This window comes from Oryzias latipes, chromosome 9 (assembly GCF_053564925.1).
Source record: "Oryzias latipes strain Hd-rR chromosome 9, Olatipes_Hd-rR_3.1".
In the NCBI taxonomy this organism is placed as follows: Eukaryota; Metazoa; Chordata; class Actinopteri; order Beloniformes; family Adrianichthyidae; genus Oryzias; species Oryzias latipes.
Window position 1 is genome coordinate 4754434 of NC_136245.1, and position 15155 is coordinate 4769588.

General features: G+C 45.7%; 1 protein-coding gene across 12 annotated transcripts in view; it reads right to left on the minus strand.

Annotated features, from left to right (window-relative positions):
• Window positions 1-15155, minus strand: part of wdfy3 (WD repeat and FYVE domain containing 3) — a 101761-nt gene that overhangs the window by 17906 nt on the left and 68700 nt on the right. For all 12 annotated transcript variants that reach the window (XM_023958796.2, XM_078952475.1, XM_078952474.1 and 9 more), the window contains 16 exons: window positions 12687-12866; window positions 11449-11682; window positions 11254-11353; window positions 9611-9771; window positions 7640-7869; window positions 7260-7369; window positions 6736-6918; window positions 5774-5931; window positions 4681-4758; window positions 4343-4567; window positions 3824-3992; window positions 3513-3676; window positions 2674-2822; window positions 2264-2384; window positions 997-1082; window positions 732-812 (listed from right to left, as the gene is read on the minus strand). In XM_023958796.2, coding sequence (XP_023814564.1) covers window positions 732-812; window positions 997-1082; window positions 2264-2384; window positions 2674-2822; window positions 3513-3676; window positions 3824-3992; window positions 4343-4567; window positions 4681-4758; window positions 5774-5931; window positions 6736-6918; window positions 7260-7369; window positions 7640-7869; window positions 9611-9771; window positions 11254-11353; window positions 11449-11682; window positions 12687-12866 — 2429 coding nt within the window. The remainder of the gene's footprint in view (window positions 1-731; window positions 813-996; window positions 1083-2263; window positions 2385-2673; window positions 2823-3512; window positions 3677-3823; window positions 3993-4342; window positions 4568-4680; window positions 4759-5773; window positions 5932-6735; window positions 6919-7259; window positions 7370-7639; window positions 7870-9610; window positions 9772-11253; window positions 11354-11448; window positions 11683-12686; window positions 12867-15155) is intronic.

The following is a 15155-nucleotide window of genomic DNA, read 5'->3' on the forward strand; positions in this document are numbered from 1 at the left end:
TGGGTGAGGATGATTATATATGAGTGAAGTTGAGTAAATGACGTATACCGGTACTTATATTGCGCTTTTCTACCTTCTTCAAGGCCCAAAGTGCTTTACAGTCACAGACCCATTCACCAAGTCACTCACACATTCACACACTGGCGGCGGTTCCGCTGCCGAACACTGGCGCCAACCTCCCACCAGAGGCAAGGTGGGGTTCAGTGTCGTGCCCAAGGACACTTTGACTCATGGGCGTGCAAGGCGTAAATCGAACCTGCAATATTACGATCGTGGGTCGACCGCCCTACCGCTGCACAACGGCTGCCCGAGTAGGGATGGTTGGGCTGGAGATGGGGGGAGTTGGGTGAGGTTGGGTAAATATGGTTGCGGTTGAATGAGCATGGGTAAGGATGATTGGAGATTGGTTGTGTGAGGTTGGTTGAGGGTGGTTGCGGTTGAGTGAAGCTGGGTGAGGATGATTAGACATGAGTGAGGTTGGGGTTGAGTTTGGTTGGACGAGGATGGTTGGGGTTGAGTGAGGGTGGGTGAGGATGATTGAGTTAAGTAAAGTTGGGTGAGGATGGTTGGGGTTGAGTGAGATTGGTTGAGGGTTGTTGGGGTTGAGTGAGGGTGGGTGAGGATGATTGGAGTTGAGTGAGATTGGTTGAGGGTGGTTGGGGTTGAGTTTGGTTGGACAAGGATGGTTGGGGTTGAGTCAGGACAGGTGGAGATGGATGAGGATTCATTACCCCTGTTCAACGCTGGTGTTGGGCCTCTGGCCTGAAACCGACTCGGAGCTATCAGCCAGTGAGGGGACCACTGCCAGGAACCTGCCGGGACATGAGCACCACCTTTGTCATGAAACACTGAACTTCAAAGTAAGAGTTCCTCTGCAAGAATACAGAGTCAACACTTTTCGTATCCTCTCTGAGAATTGTTCAGGTTATTTCTGTCTTTTTCTAAGTGTAAATTATCAGCATCCAGCTGAGTTATGTCATAAAAAAGCGTTTGTACCTTTGGTAAACTTTGTTACGAACCCCCTTCTGGAAGGCTAACAAGTAGTTCCTGCCATCTGCTGAGAAGACTTCCACTGCCATGGGCTGCAAAATAAAAGCATGTTACAGACTGACAATCCCAAATCTCAATGTTATCTTCATCAAAGATATTTGGCTGTTGATTTCTTCTCTTCACCTTTTCAGTAAACTCATAGATGCCCTTTTGAAATTAGTAGAGAGATTTGTGGGGAAAAACGGTTATAGATTATTGACAGATTTATAAAAGTGACGGAAGAAACAATTGTTTTTGTTAAACTCTTTCACGTCTATTTTATTATAATCTGGTCATTTAATTTGTTTTATTTATACCTGGTTACAAAACTCTTCCAGAATCCCAAAGTGTTTATAGTTTATTAAAAAACAGTGTAGATGCTAAAGAGTTTTATCTGCAGATGAATTTTAGAGTCCAAAGATGATTTCAGACCAACACAATCAGATGAACTCAGCTTGATTTGATGACCTAGTTTGGTGTGGACTGTTTTCTGTGCTATAGAGAGCAGAACCCTAATGACATCACAGGTACTGCAGCTGAAGAAAGAAGGCACACTGCTGGTTCTCAAATTCTGATCCAGGAACTGAAGCTGGATTTGAATTAGTTTGTTAAATCATTTTAGGTTTTGGTGAAACTTCTATGTATTTTCTGCTTATGGACCTCAGGAAGACTAGAGACCACTCTGTGGAAGCTAATGGGGTTCCAAATAGTAAAAGTAAAAACATAAATATAGTGAGTAGTGAAGGAATTCTGACACAGCCTGTGTTGGGAGTGTTGTTTTAGTTCAGTGTATTGTCCTAGGTTTCTTGCCTGTTTTTTCCTTTCTGTTAGTTTTGTGGTGTTTTCTGTGGATCTTTCTCCTCAACCTTGTTGTCTAATCCTGCATCTGGGTCAACCTGATACACCGTGACATTAAGGACCACAACGTTATATATTCAATTACGACCAATTTTACTCCGTCCAATATGTGCAGAAGGTCCATAGTGGCTGTGTGACACGGCCTTTTAGCAAGCCGTTTAAAAAGAACGTAATTACATCTGAAATTAGTAATTACATCTGAAATTAGACACAATGACGTATAAACAGTAATTTTAATGACATGGAAGAATTCGATTTTAGACAGAAAAAGTTCTTAGTTTTAAAAAGGATCTGGCAGTAGAGGGTGTGGAAAGAACTGAGCTTTTAAAACTTCTAAACCGTTTGGGCGTTTCTGCAGGCGAGTGTGCATGCTGACCTGCAGCAGGTAGCGTCTCTTGTGGACCTCCTTGATGTCTTCGTAGGCGAAGATGCTGCAGGTCCTCTTCAGCTGGCTCTGGCCCTGTCTGGCTCCTCTTGGGATGATAGCTTCATGCAAACTGGACAGAAAAGTACGGGGAGAGAAAACACCAAAACAAGAAGGATGTTCTGTCAGATGACTCCGTTTAGTTACAAGCAAAAGAAGGAGGTGTCTGTGAAACAGTAAAAAGTCTTTTTCCTAAAACTGAAAGGAGCAGCTGGGCCGAAGCGCCGGTTCCCAGCGGAGACTCAACGCCACCAAGCGATGCCGCTGTACTACGGCGATGAAGTCGTCCTTCCCGAGCCTTCGCTTGGCTCCACAAACCTCAACAGGCCTGAACACAGACGGACTTGCAGCTCTGGACCTACTTGGGTGGGAGAGTGTCGATGTCCCGGATCTCTCGAGACACGGTCATGGTGTAGCCGTCGATGACGTAGAAGTGCTCCTTCCCGAACAGCAGCAGCCCCTCGCTGGTGTCCAGACCCTGCACTCTGGCACAGCGGTACATGTGCTGGATCTGACGCAGGAAACAGGTTATAGGAGAGGGTCAGGAACGGGCCAGGACACTGATTCTGTTCAGTGCACAAGTTTATCTCAGTTAATGATTTGAAACATTTTTCATCAAGTATTCATTTGTTCTATACATTTCGATAAAAAATTCAATATTGTGTGGGATTTAAAATGACTAAAGGTGGAATCTTTCTATCCGTACGATGGAATTCTTCCTTTCTAGTCATCTTTTGATCTGCTATCAAGGCGTTCCTAGTGGTCTTTTAATCATAACTATGCCGCTTTAAGCCAAAATCTAAATGTTTATGCCGTTTTCTAGAAATTCCTCTCTGAGTTTTGGGCGAGGAGCAGGCCCCGCCCCCTTCCACCTCCCCATTGTTTGGAGCTTGGAGCAGGGAGCTTGCAGCGCGCGTTCTACATCACCACCCCTGACGGGATGCGCCGAAAGGTGAATATCATTTTCAAGTTGTGTTGAATCTTTTTATTGTTTGTTGTGATTCCCTCTGTTTTGTTTTTGCCGTACACTACGGAAGGCATTCATGTGTTGTCAGTCGCTTTGGTTATTTTTTGGCCCTCCCCCTTCAGCCCTTCAGGGCTCCCCGCCAGGTTTCATGTCGTGTATATAGTAAAGTTTTGTGTGGAATGTAAGGAAACGCTGTAAAAACAGAGTTTGGTTTGCTCTGTGACCTCTGCTGACCTTTTCTCCCTCCTCCAGGAGGCGCAGCAGCGATGTGTTTTCCGTCCTCTGCTCCTCCTCCGGACCTCCCGACTCCAGCAGCTGCTCCTGGAGCTGCTCCTGGCTGTCTTCATCGGCGCCATCTGCTGTGGACCGAGACCTCTTCAGAGGAGCCTTCACCAGGCCTGCAGAGAGGAGGACAGAAGGCAAACGTGAGCTGCTGGAGACGCCAAAACACTACTCTGACAGAGGCGGAAACATTTTTCCTTCTTTTCCGGCGTCACCCCTCCATGACAACGCGGCAGACGTCTGCGGGCTGCAGCAGAGTGTACCTTTAACTCGAGCGATGGTGTCCTCTCCTTGCTCCGGCTCATGCTGGGCCGTCTCCCCCTCCGTGTTGTGCTCCACAGAGTGCTGGTACATGCCCGGATTTCCTGACAGCAGGCGCATGTAGTATTCCTTACTGTCGTAGCTGATGGCCCGGCGGTAACGCAGAGGCTTCTGGGAAAGAAGGAGGCGCGGGTGAGATGACGCAGGAACGACATGACGAGGTCTTGTTTCGTGTGCATGAGATTAGAGACATGGAAACGTGCTGGGGGTCCGGTTCTTCCATCCCAGCTGCCGCGCCTCACATCCTGAAGATCTTAAAAATGTTAAAGCTCCACATCTGTGGGTTTGGAAGTGAGCTGTGCTCAGAAACCGCTTCGGTGGCGTGCGGACGGAGGAGGTGGAGCGGTGTTGTTTCTGTTAGGTCCAATTGACCCCACTCCAATTGGACCTCATCTGGACCTAACAAAACCCATCAAGACAGCACCAGGGTTAAAGGAGGTCAGAGGGCTGAAGCTGCGCACCTGCGTGGAGTTGGTGGTGGTCTCCGGGATGTATGGGTAGTGGATGTAGAACATGTCGTTGCGGACCATCTTCTTCCTCATGCGGCAGGGCCCCTCGGTCATCTCCAGCACGAACTTGTCCAGGTGGGAGCCAATGGGGGGCCCCCACAGGCCCCGCTCCCGCAGGAGCTCGTACTCGATGGACGCCCACTCTTCCGTCACATACTTGAGGGCATTCTGCTGCCTCTGCAGGGAGGGGGGACAGAGACGAGTGACGCAATGCTCTGTGGAAGTGAAGCCGCTCAGCGCGTGCTCCTAAAAGGACGAAGCAGAGCTTTGAGCATGCTCGGTGGCGGTACCTCCTGATACTCTTTGTACTGCATGGCCACCAGGTCTCGAACCACTGCGATGTGCGTGAACATCCACTGGAAGGTTTCCTGTTGACAAGAACAAAGATGGGGTTCATAAATACCTGAAGAAGCTGTGCTTCATAAAACGCAAAAAACGTATAATTTGTACTTTTTACTATTATAGAAATTGGATTTGTTCACATCTGCTTCTGTCTTCATTTCAAAGACTTTGACTTTTAACTGCAGTTCTTCTGGTATGTTTTAAGCTGCATTCACACAGGCCACCTGTGCTGCGTTCAAGAATGCGCGGTTTTATTTACTCAGTCTTTGGTGTTCACACCGCACACGCAGGGAGCGGCGTTCTTCTTCTTCTGCTTTTATAGTTTACTAGCATTTGTCTGATATCGACAGTAGGATCAACTTGACGTGAAATGTCAAGTGCAAAAAAAAAAAAAAAAGTTTTGTTCCTATAAAAGTCTGTTTAGGTGTCACCCTGGCACAAAACATGATTATTGTCAATTTGTCCTGTGTACCTTGTGATCGTGTTTACGTGTCCCGCGTTGCCGCAATTCAGAATAAAGACGTTTAATCGGTTGATCAATTTGTACGTAGAGCCCGCAAGCGGAAATAAAAAATTTGCGTAGCGACGTGCGATCATGAGCATTTTGGACGCGGAACCCCAAAGAATTTTGGCCTCCGCGCGTTCGCATAGACTTTTCATTGAAAGTGGATCTGACGCAGACTGTGTGAATGCAGCTTGAAATAATTACAGAATAAATACATCACAAACTAAAGTATCAGGGACGGCAGTCTCATGATTTCACTACATTTTTAACATTAAACAAGGTCTGCAGTCAAAGAAATTCTAGAATAATCCAATTCAAAAAGCCTTGAAACATCATTTTTAAATATTTTACATGGTGAAGTTACAGCAGTTCATCGAAAGTCAATTAAAGAGGTTCCTTCTTTTCATTTAAGAGATCAAACAAATGAAAGGTAATAAAACAAAAGGTTTTAGATGAGAGGATGATTTCTAAAAGAGAGCAGGAGCAGGCGTCTGCAGATGTGCCTGAAAGCTGTCGGGAACCCGGGGGGCTCGTACCTGAGCGGAGGGGCTGTTCTTGTTCAGGCTGTTCTCCTTCTTGTTGCGCCTGACGCCCGTCAGTTTGGACAGGCCGAAGCCGCTGCTGACTCTGGACAGCTTGGACTGGGTGGCCGGAGCCACGGCTTCCCCGCGGCTGATGCACTTCTTCTCATGAGCTGAGCAGCAGAGACAGGAAGGGGAGACGTTTTCAAATCGCAGTCTGTGTGTTGACAGTTGTGTGTTGTTGTGAGACAATGCTGGGACTCCCATCAGACTCCAGACCTCTGCTGATGTGCCAGCTAAGACTGAATCATCAATAAATGTTGTTCACCTTTCGGCTTATCCTTTCAGGGGTCGCCACAGCGAATCAGCCTCCACTGATTCGCCCAGGTGGTTTGGCAGAGATTTCCCTTCCTGACACAACCCTGTAACCTGTATATAACTGTATCCGGGCTGGGGACCGGCACAGGGAGACCCAGACCTGAGCGCCCTTGTGGCTACATGTAAATACTAGCACTAATAGTTGCTGACTTTCTGTCAATAAGAAAAAAAAAAACCCAAAGCTATTGGGCTATTTTAATGTCATTAAATAAGCTTTTGATTTGATTTTAACCAGAAAAAAAGGACTTCTGCTTGAGTTTGCTCCCTCTGAGCTCTAGAAGACTCACTCTGATCATCTAATGATCTATTTTCAAAGGATTGCCAGTGGTCTTTTAGTGGGGTTGATGCTGTTTATAGCCAATATTAAAAAAAAAAACTGAAAGTCACCTCTGAGATGTGGGCGGAACTGTTGGCATTAAGCAAAAGCAGGTCTGAACCCAGTCAGAGAGGGAGCTGGTCCTAATCTGGTTACACTGATTTAAAACATTTCAACAACAACTCCATGAAAGATTTGCACCAAAACTAAAGAATTTCTCTGAAAGATTGCAAACTCAAATCCGACCCCAGAACTGAGGTGGCTGTTTTGTCGGCAGGCTCACCCAGGTGGTTCTGCCAGCTCTTCAGGGCGTGCTCCTCCAGGGCGGAGCGGGCCGTGGCGATGTCCACGTGGCCCCGGTCGTTGCAGGGCAGAGACACCTTGAAGATGTCCTCCAGCATCTGCCGCTTGCTGTGCATGAGCTCCGTCCACACGCGGTTCACGGCCTTCAGCAGCAGCTGGCGCCCTGCACAAAAGAGCAGTTTCCTTCTGAGGCAGCGGGGTGGGCGTGGCTTCGGTGACACGAGCTGTGGTGCAGCGTCTCACTAATGACTTATGCTTGGTAAGAGCTGCAGAAGTGAAACTGCAGAAAAAGATTGATGTTTATAGCATAATCTCAATTGTAAAAAAAAAAAAATGATGTTAATACAATTTACGTGTGCCTCCTTTTGGGTTTGTTCAGAACCATCAGTTACAAATCGTGGCCCGAACGCCACTCCCGAAAGGTTTTTCCGTGTTTAAAACTTTCAAGAATCCACCCGCCTTGCACACACGCAGGTGGTAAGGTGACAGGAGGCGGAGTCTCACCTTCGCTCACGTCATGGCTTTGCACGGCATCTGGTTCGTTCTCCGCCAGTATCGGGACGTGCCACGTGGTCATGCGGGCCTCCGCCTCCAGGCCGAAGCCTTCCACGTTGCTGCAGACACAACACAAAGCTGCTTCAGAACCCTGAGGCTAGCATGCGGGGGGAGTGTGATGATCTGGGTCTATTCTGGCTCTGTGAAGGCAGAATGCACCATCTGAACGAAGGAAGTGGAAACTCTACGCACCTGCAGCAAAACTGGACACGTTCAATGCACGACTGCCTTCCAACAGGCAGTAAGCAGTTGACTCATTAAATATGACAGGACGTCTGCTGGTTTGAATCCCGCCTGCTCTCAAAGCTGTAACATCTGCAGTTCCTTACCTGCCGCTGTGGAGGCAGATGAAGCAGTGAGCCAGGCACGCCACAAAGTCCTGGTCATGGTTTCCCGGCCCAAGCACCAGGTTGCGGTTCACGGTCAGGACCCGCAGGGCCTCCAGCAGCGCCACCTGCTGAGCGACCGTTTTGTGGGGTCGACAGAGCTGGTAGAGCACGGTCCGGTTCAGACAGTGGTAGATGGCGTCGAGGGAGAGTCCCTGAGAACGCCTCTTAGCCTGGAGGAAGAGGAAGAGGAGGAGGAGAAGGAGTCGGAGGAGCTCCGTGATCGGACATGTGGCCGGGAAAAAAAAAGTAAAATTCTCTTTGAGAAAAAAAAGAAAAAGTCACTAAAATTCCAGCCAATCCTTCAGATACAAAAAAGAATATGTTCAGACTAAGCCCGACTCTTATTGTGAAAATTTGAGAAAATTGCAGCATTTCTTCTGGCAAAATTACTTTAAAGTAAGTCTGATTAAAATCGTGTTTTATGAGTTTTTGACATGTACTTGTCATGTACTTTGAACTAGCTGTCAATCAAACAGTCACAAAGAGCCTCTGTTTGAATGAATGAGCTGTTGTGATGTCACAGCGGCCCAGTAGCGCATTGCACCAGCTCCCTGATCCGCCCCATCAGTTCGGGGACGGTAGAAGAGAAGATGCTTAATTTCCCTGCATGTATTGTAAATGCGTCCAAGGTGGGATTTTGTTGTTGGCCGCACATGTTTAAAATTAAAGTTAAAGTCCCAAACGTGTTCTCTGCATTTGTGTTCTCGTCTGACCGAGTTTGAATGCTTGCTGTCCTGCATTCACCAGAGAAGGTAAAATTAAAAACATGAATAAAATCAGGGAGCTTTTTAATTATTGCCTCGATGAAAATAAGACAAAAGTTCAGAGGTCCGAGCAGGCTGACTCCCCATCCCGCAGCACGTTCCGGCCCTGCGACAGACTGTCCAGGGTGTACCCGCCTTTGGTTCGAACGCCAAACTGCGCTGCGCTGCTGCCAGACCTTTGCGCCGCACCCGACGCTCAAATCGCAACACAGGACCTCAGACCCCGTCTGTACCATTGACTCAACTTCAAAGTGCGTTCGGTGAGAACGCAGCCTAACCGTAAAAAAAAAAAAAGTTCAGCTTTTCAGTTTTTGGAAATGTATGTGGAAATATTCACCTTCTTTTTAGCATTTCCTTTTTTTTTTCAAGCATCTGCATGTGCTAGCATCAAATCCATTCTGAGACACAGCCAGTGCTGCTTCCTGCTGCAATGTGGACTAAATTATAATGTAATTCAAAGCATTTTTCATGGGTTTATATAATTTCTTTTTGTGTGTAATTTTATTAAGCAGCAGGGTCTGATACACATATTCATTTTGCACATTGTTCCAAAAGTGTCCATTTGGGCCAAAGATGTCACTTTTCACCGTTTCACCAAAGTGAAACCTTAGAGAATGGAGACTGTCAGTCGTGATTGTTTGTGCCCACCCCCCCACCCATGTGTCAAGCTCTTCACTCATGCAAGACAAAGCTTGCAGAAAGGGGGGGATCAGGGGCGGAGCTACTCAGCTACGCCCATGTAGAGGAGATTTTGGAAACAGAGGATTCCGATGAAAATATGGCTTCATGATTCCGACATGAAATATGGCTTTTTAAAACATTTAGGTTGTGGGATTTTGGTTAAAAACCACATAATCCTAATTAAGACACCCACTCCATACAGTAGGTGGCAGTATGCACTCTTTGCATTGGTTTATCATCCACCTGTCAATGACAAGATGAAGGTTGTTGTTTTTTTTAGACCTGTAGAAAGAAGAAATCTGTAATTGACCTTTTAGTTTATGCTGTGGTTCTGTGATTAGACAAACTTTGTGACTGAAACAAAGGTGTTATGGTGGAAAGAAGCGTTTCTGATTCAGCACTGGAGACTCAGAGGGCTTAGTGTGGGTTCTTTCCCAGCATTTGCATTTCATGCTGCTGCTGCTACCTGTCCTATGAGCTGCACGATGAAGTCCACCACCAGCTTGGAGTCCTTGTTGAACATGCCCTGCCACAGCTTGTCCACCACTCGCTGGGTGAAGTAGAAGACGTTGTTGACCAGAATCTGGTAGCTGCCGCCGCTGCTGAGAGGCAGGGAGGCGTCCTCACCTGGAGGCAGAGTAGCAGAGGGTGAGAGGGCGCCGTCATCCTCCGTCACCAACATTTGCCTGAGAGTCCAGATTAGGATTTGTGGAATGATTATGAGCAGAATCCTTAACAAGATCTGGACCTACTGGGGTCAACTTCACAGAAGTTTGGTGTTTACTTGCTAAAGAAACAAGGTTTCAGAGGCTCCAGGATGAAGAACTTAGATTATGAGGGCCTTCAACTATTAGTTCTGCTTGGATGTTGACCAACAAGCCCAAAGCTGCACACAGACTGAATGTGCTCATAGACTTTTGATTAGCTCTGACTTATGGAGAGGTGGAGTGTTTCTCCAGAGCTTCCTTGCGAAAAAATGGTAAATGTTAGAGAAACTCATGATAATGTATTGAGGACATAAAAGCTTTTACTGAATGACAAAACATGTGAACGTTAACGTCCTTCTTAAATGCCTTCAGGATGAAGGGATGGAGCTTTTGGTGGAACTCTGAGCTCCGGAGTTGCATTCATGAAGCTCCCGTCGTGTTAGGGTTCTTCTTGCAGCACATCTGTGGAAACTGGCTCGGGTTCAGCAAGAAGCTGCTCTTCAACAAGGTCTGGTGGTTAACCCAGCAGGTTTAAAAAAAAAAGAGGAACAGGAACCACGAAGGGGCACAACTCGAAGCATCGCACAAACAAGACTTTTCACACTGGTTCCACCAGTGCAACAAACCTTTTTCCTTAGGTGCATCAAAGGTTCCCACATTTCAGAACCACATTGCTTTAAACAATGCAGTTCGAAGGGGTCACTTCCTGCTCCTAAACTTCTGTCCATTTGCTGCTGCTAAAACGTAGAGAAGACACTTGGACGGTAAATATATTGCGTCGTGAAATGTGTTCATAGACATTTTTGAGTTTTTCAACTCTAAATGTATCAGAATCCGTCACAGAAGCTCTGTTGGCAGCCAACGTCTTCCCACCGTCTTTACAATAAATACAGCTGAGCTGATTGACGGGTGAAGACACTCTCCTCGACATGAGGACACTTTAAACTGACACCCCAGCTCCTCATTCAGTACAGAACTAACAAGTTTTATCATTGGACTCAGTTCATTTCTCTTTTTTTCTGTCTTATTCCTTTGCTCTGCACTAAAAAAATGCAGCGTTTATTAGGTCCTAAACTCCATTTTCAAGACCCTCCAACTGCAGCTTCGTTCTTTTTTCTCTCTTATTCAACAGAGTGTTGAGAGATAAGAAACCCTGAAAGACTGAGAGAGCAGAAGGCACAAGGTGGGGTTGGCAAAGGTAAAAAAAAAAAGGCTTAAGAGGATAAAGGAGGGAGAAGTGACTCTGAGAAACAGAGATGGAAGGATGTGCAGCAGGTTAGGAGGATCAAGGATTTGGCATGAACCCACAAAGACAAAGAAGATGGTGGCTGAACCAGAAAGTGAAGCTGAGAAGGAGCTACGTTTGGTTACATGCGAATGAAGCTGCAGAAACCGTCCTGACCTAAAAGCACATCAGCAGCCAGAAGATGCTCCATGACGCCGTCAAGGATGTTGGACTGGAACTCCTTCTGCTGAGTTCTGGTAGAGCGCTCCGGGGAGGCCTGCACAGAAAACCCACAGGAGCAGCTCACACATGTGGGACGGCGAGTCGTGAACCTGCAGCCAGATCAGCACCGCTTCTGACGCATGGCCGTACCTCCAGTAGCAGGTCCACAATAGGCGTCTGCTTGCTGGCTGGCGTGGTGCAGAGGTTGTCCATGATCAGGACCCTCATGAAGTCAAAGACGTACTTCTTGGCCGGGTGGTTGGTCAGCGACGTCTTGGAGCCAACGTTGCAGTACTCGGACTGACTGCGGTTCATGCCAGAGTCACCAGCGAAGGCCTTGAATTCTTCCGTGGGAGACCCCGCTTCATCGTCCAAATCGCTCACCTGATGATGGTCACGGGTTTGGGAGAACTTTATGAAGCTGATGACCCGAATACAGACTGGAGATGCTTTCAGAACCAGAGCAGCACTAGAGCTGCTTTTCTTTAGTCTTTACTCACTGAGACAGACAGCTGGACTTTAGCTGCATAACAGAGCTGGTCTGGTTTTGAGAAATGGGATCTTCCACTTTTTCTGATGGAGGAAATTTCTATTTCCTTTTCTTCCTTTTAAGCAGTGGATGTAATACTGATTCCTTTTTTTTTGGTAATTTCTTTTTTAATCCAATATGTTTTCCCAAATAACATGCAAGTATTTCCCTGCAATCGTTCTTGAAATGATGATTTTCTTAAGTCCAAATGAGACTATTTTAGAAAGTCTGCATGAGCCAACAGCTTTGCTCCTCTGAGTGCTGCTGCTCAAACACTCATGAAAGAACATATACAGGCTGACCCGCACTGGGCCGTCTGCAGAGCATCTTTGTTGGGCTACGTTGACGCAAAAAATAAAACGTTCATTATTCAATGACAACGTTTCCATTGCTTCAGTCATGTTTGCATCTAAAGTGCAGAGACTGTGGAGGTTTTTAAGAAGAGGCTCACCTTTTTTAATCTGACTTTTATAATTGCTTAATTCTTTTATTCTTTATTTATTTGTTAATTTATCTATTTTCTCTACTCAATGCATTTTTTTAATTATATAGGGACTATTATTAATATTTTATACGTTTTTAATTTACTACCCCTTTTTATTATTATGTTCATGATATTTAAGGTTATGTTTTAATCATTCTATGCAGACGATGCAAACTAATATACGGATGTGAGACGGACGCAATGCAACGGTGCTGCGCGGCTGACGGCCCGGCGTGTATCAGGCCAAAGACGTGATGTTGCAGAACTGCAGTTCCCTCACGTCACCAGAAGAGGCAGAGTTTTTCCTGACTAAAGCCCAGCTGTAAGAATTTATATCTAGTAAATCAACAGTTTGGGTGTGTGGGTGGAGCTTACCATCTCAGAGTAGGGCCTGATGTTGAAGGGGAAGACGGCGGCTGCCAGGGCACAGAGGAACTCCGCGCTGTGCCACATGGGGCTGAGGTCTGGAACGTTGTGGTACAGGTATCTGAAGAACTGCATGAGAGTGACCGGGTACTCCCGCAGCCAGGAGCCCTCCTCCTCCGACTGCCACGGCTGAAATCCCACACACAAAAACACAGATCCAACTCTCAGGGCAGTCGGTGGGTGTGGTCAACGAGCATCATCTATAAACCATGTGGGCGTGGCCACGTTACCCTTCTCTTTCACACCCCTTTTCCCGCTACTTAATGTTTTTAACTGACAAAAAAAATTCTACCGTGAGAATCCAGGCCGTGTCAAACGGCAGCTACGTACATTTTGTGCATATTGCACGGATGAAAATTAGTCATACATGACAACACCTGGAAAAAGGGAGAAATAGTTGTGGTCTTTATGTGAAATTTTCACAGATGTTTCACGAATGAACTACGTTAAAACCACGGAAGAAGTAAGAAAAAACCACACTAAGAACATGTAATCCCACGCTACACTGAATTTCTTCATTCGGAGCACAGAGCAGAAATCACGTGGCGTCAGCACCATGGTCAGCTCCTGCTGCAGGCCCTCGCCACGCTTGGTTTGAATTAAACAGTCGGTCGGCCCGCACCAGTTCTAAACCAGCTGATAGGCGTCAGCCAAGGCCGACTGCCACCGAGATGGCCCGGCGTACTCAGTCCCCTCCCACGACCCGCGAAAACCTGTACCCCCCCGCACAAAAGAGCCGCACGGGAGGGGAAGCCGGCCCTCCGCCAGTCATGCATGATCTGTGTGTGATTATTGCTGTGTTCATATGCAATGTATACTTGCATATAAATGTGCGTGTCAATGACATAACGGGTTGAATGCTATAAAGCAGTCAACCTGTTGTTTTCCAGTTTTTCTTTCTTTCTTTATTATTATATCTTCCGCCAATCTTTGGTGCTGAACCTCCTCTCTTTTTCAGCTGTTTGAACCATTCCATTATTAAAATATTCAGCTCTTTCAGCTTTTTCTAGTTTTGGCTTTTGCTCCTTCAAATCCTTGAACTCCTCAAGATATTTCAGAATTTTGCCTCTATTAAAATACTTGGGGAGTATTTGGTGCGCTGGTTCGATACCCGGCGTTGGCATTTTTCAAAAAAATATATCTTTTTTGTTATTGTGCTGTTTTCACTTTATTAATGGTCAACTTTGATAATTTTTGTTATTTAATTTTTTTTAATGCCAATTATTATTATTATTATTATTAAGTTTCATTTTCATTCAACAATACAGCGTTCAACCCTGCAGTTTCTTCTGGAGATGTAGCTCCTTCTAGTTCGTACTTTATATATGCGGCGTATACGTGAAACTTATGTTATACATCTGTGGTTTGTGTGAAATGTCTGTCAGACATACATGGAACGGTCGTGAAAAGCCACCTTTGCGAATGCTTCTTTGCGTAAGATCCACGTCCTATTTGCATATGAACTAAAATGCGCGTGAACTCTATAATCCTCAACTGAAAAGCTCAAAACCGAATTAACGTGAAGACCCGTCGGCCGAAACACTTGACAGGCATCTGCGCACATCGACGAATGACCAACGCAAGAAACACTTGGATTACGTAGATCACGCATCTATCATGAAAGATTTCATGCATGGAAAATGTGCAAATGTACAACAGCGGCTGTGTGACATGGCCTTCATATCAAATGTTCTTGTTTTTTACCTTTAAGTGAATGTGAAAGTAACATGGATGAATGATCAGGTCTTGTATGTGTTTAGGCTGTAAAAATGCTCTAAAGCAGGTCTGCCTGAATTGTGTCACTTCTTTAGAAATGTGAAAAGTTTAAGCTGGACGACACTTTCAGTCCATTTTTGGTAAAACTGAGGGTTGTTGTTTTTTTGGAGGATCTGGAAAAAACCTGGAGAAGACAATGTCTGATGGGAGATTTCCAGACTCTCAGTGAGGATTGAAGAGTTTATGCAGAAACACATTCACATAGATTTAAAAAAAATGCAAAATCTGACAGCAGGTTTCCACAGAGGAGGTGAATATCCTGTCCTAAAATCAAATATCTGCAGTCTTATTCGTCCAAGCTTCCTCCATGTTTCCTCCAAATCCTGGTTATCAATTTTCCTCATAAATATTTTATTTTCTACAAATAATAAAGGATATCAAATCTTTTCTTCTCCTTGGGTTTGGATCAAAACGTGTAACCTGACTGAGAATAAAGAGTGCGTCTTTGTGCAGCTGAATTAAAGACATGTGAGCTAGTTATTCAACCAAACCCAAACTAAAGTATGGAAAATAACATGAAAATAAAAGATTATTTGTTTTGTTCAGATGGAGCCACAGATACAGTAGAGGGTAGATAAGAACTCCTTTCCTAGCCCTCAGACCTATTCAATTATGTTTTTAACCAAAAACCACACTAAAAGT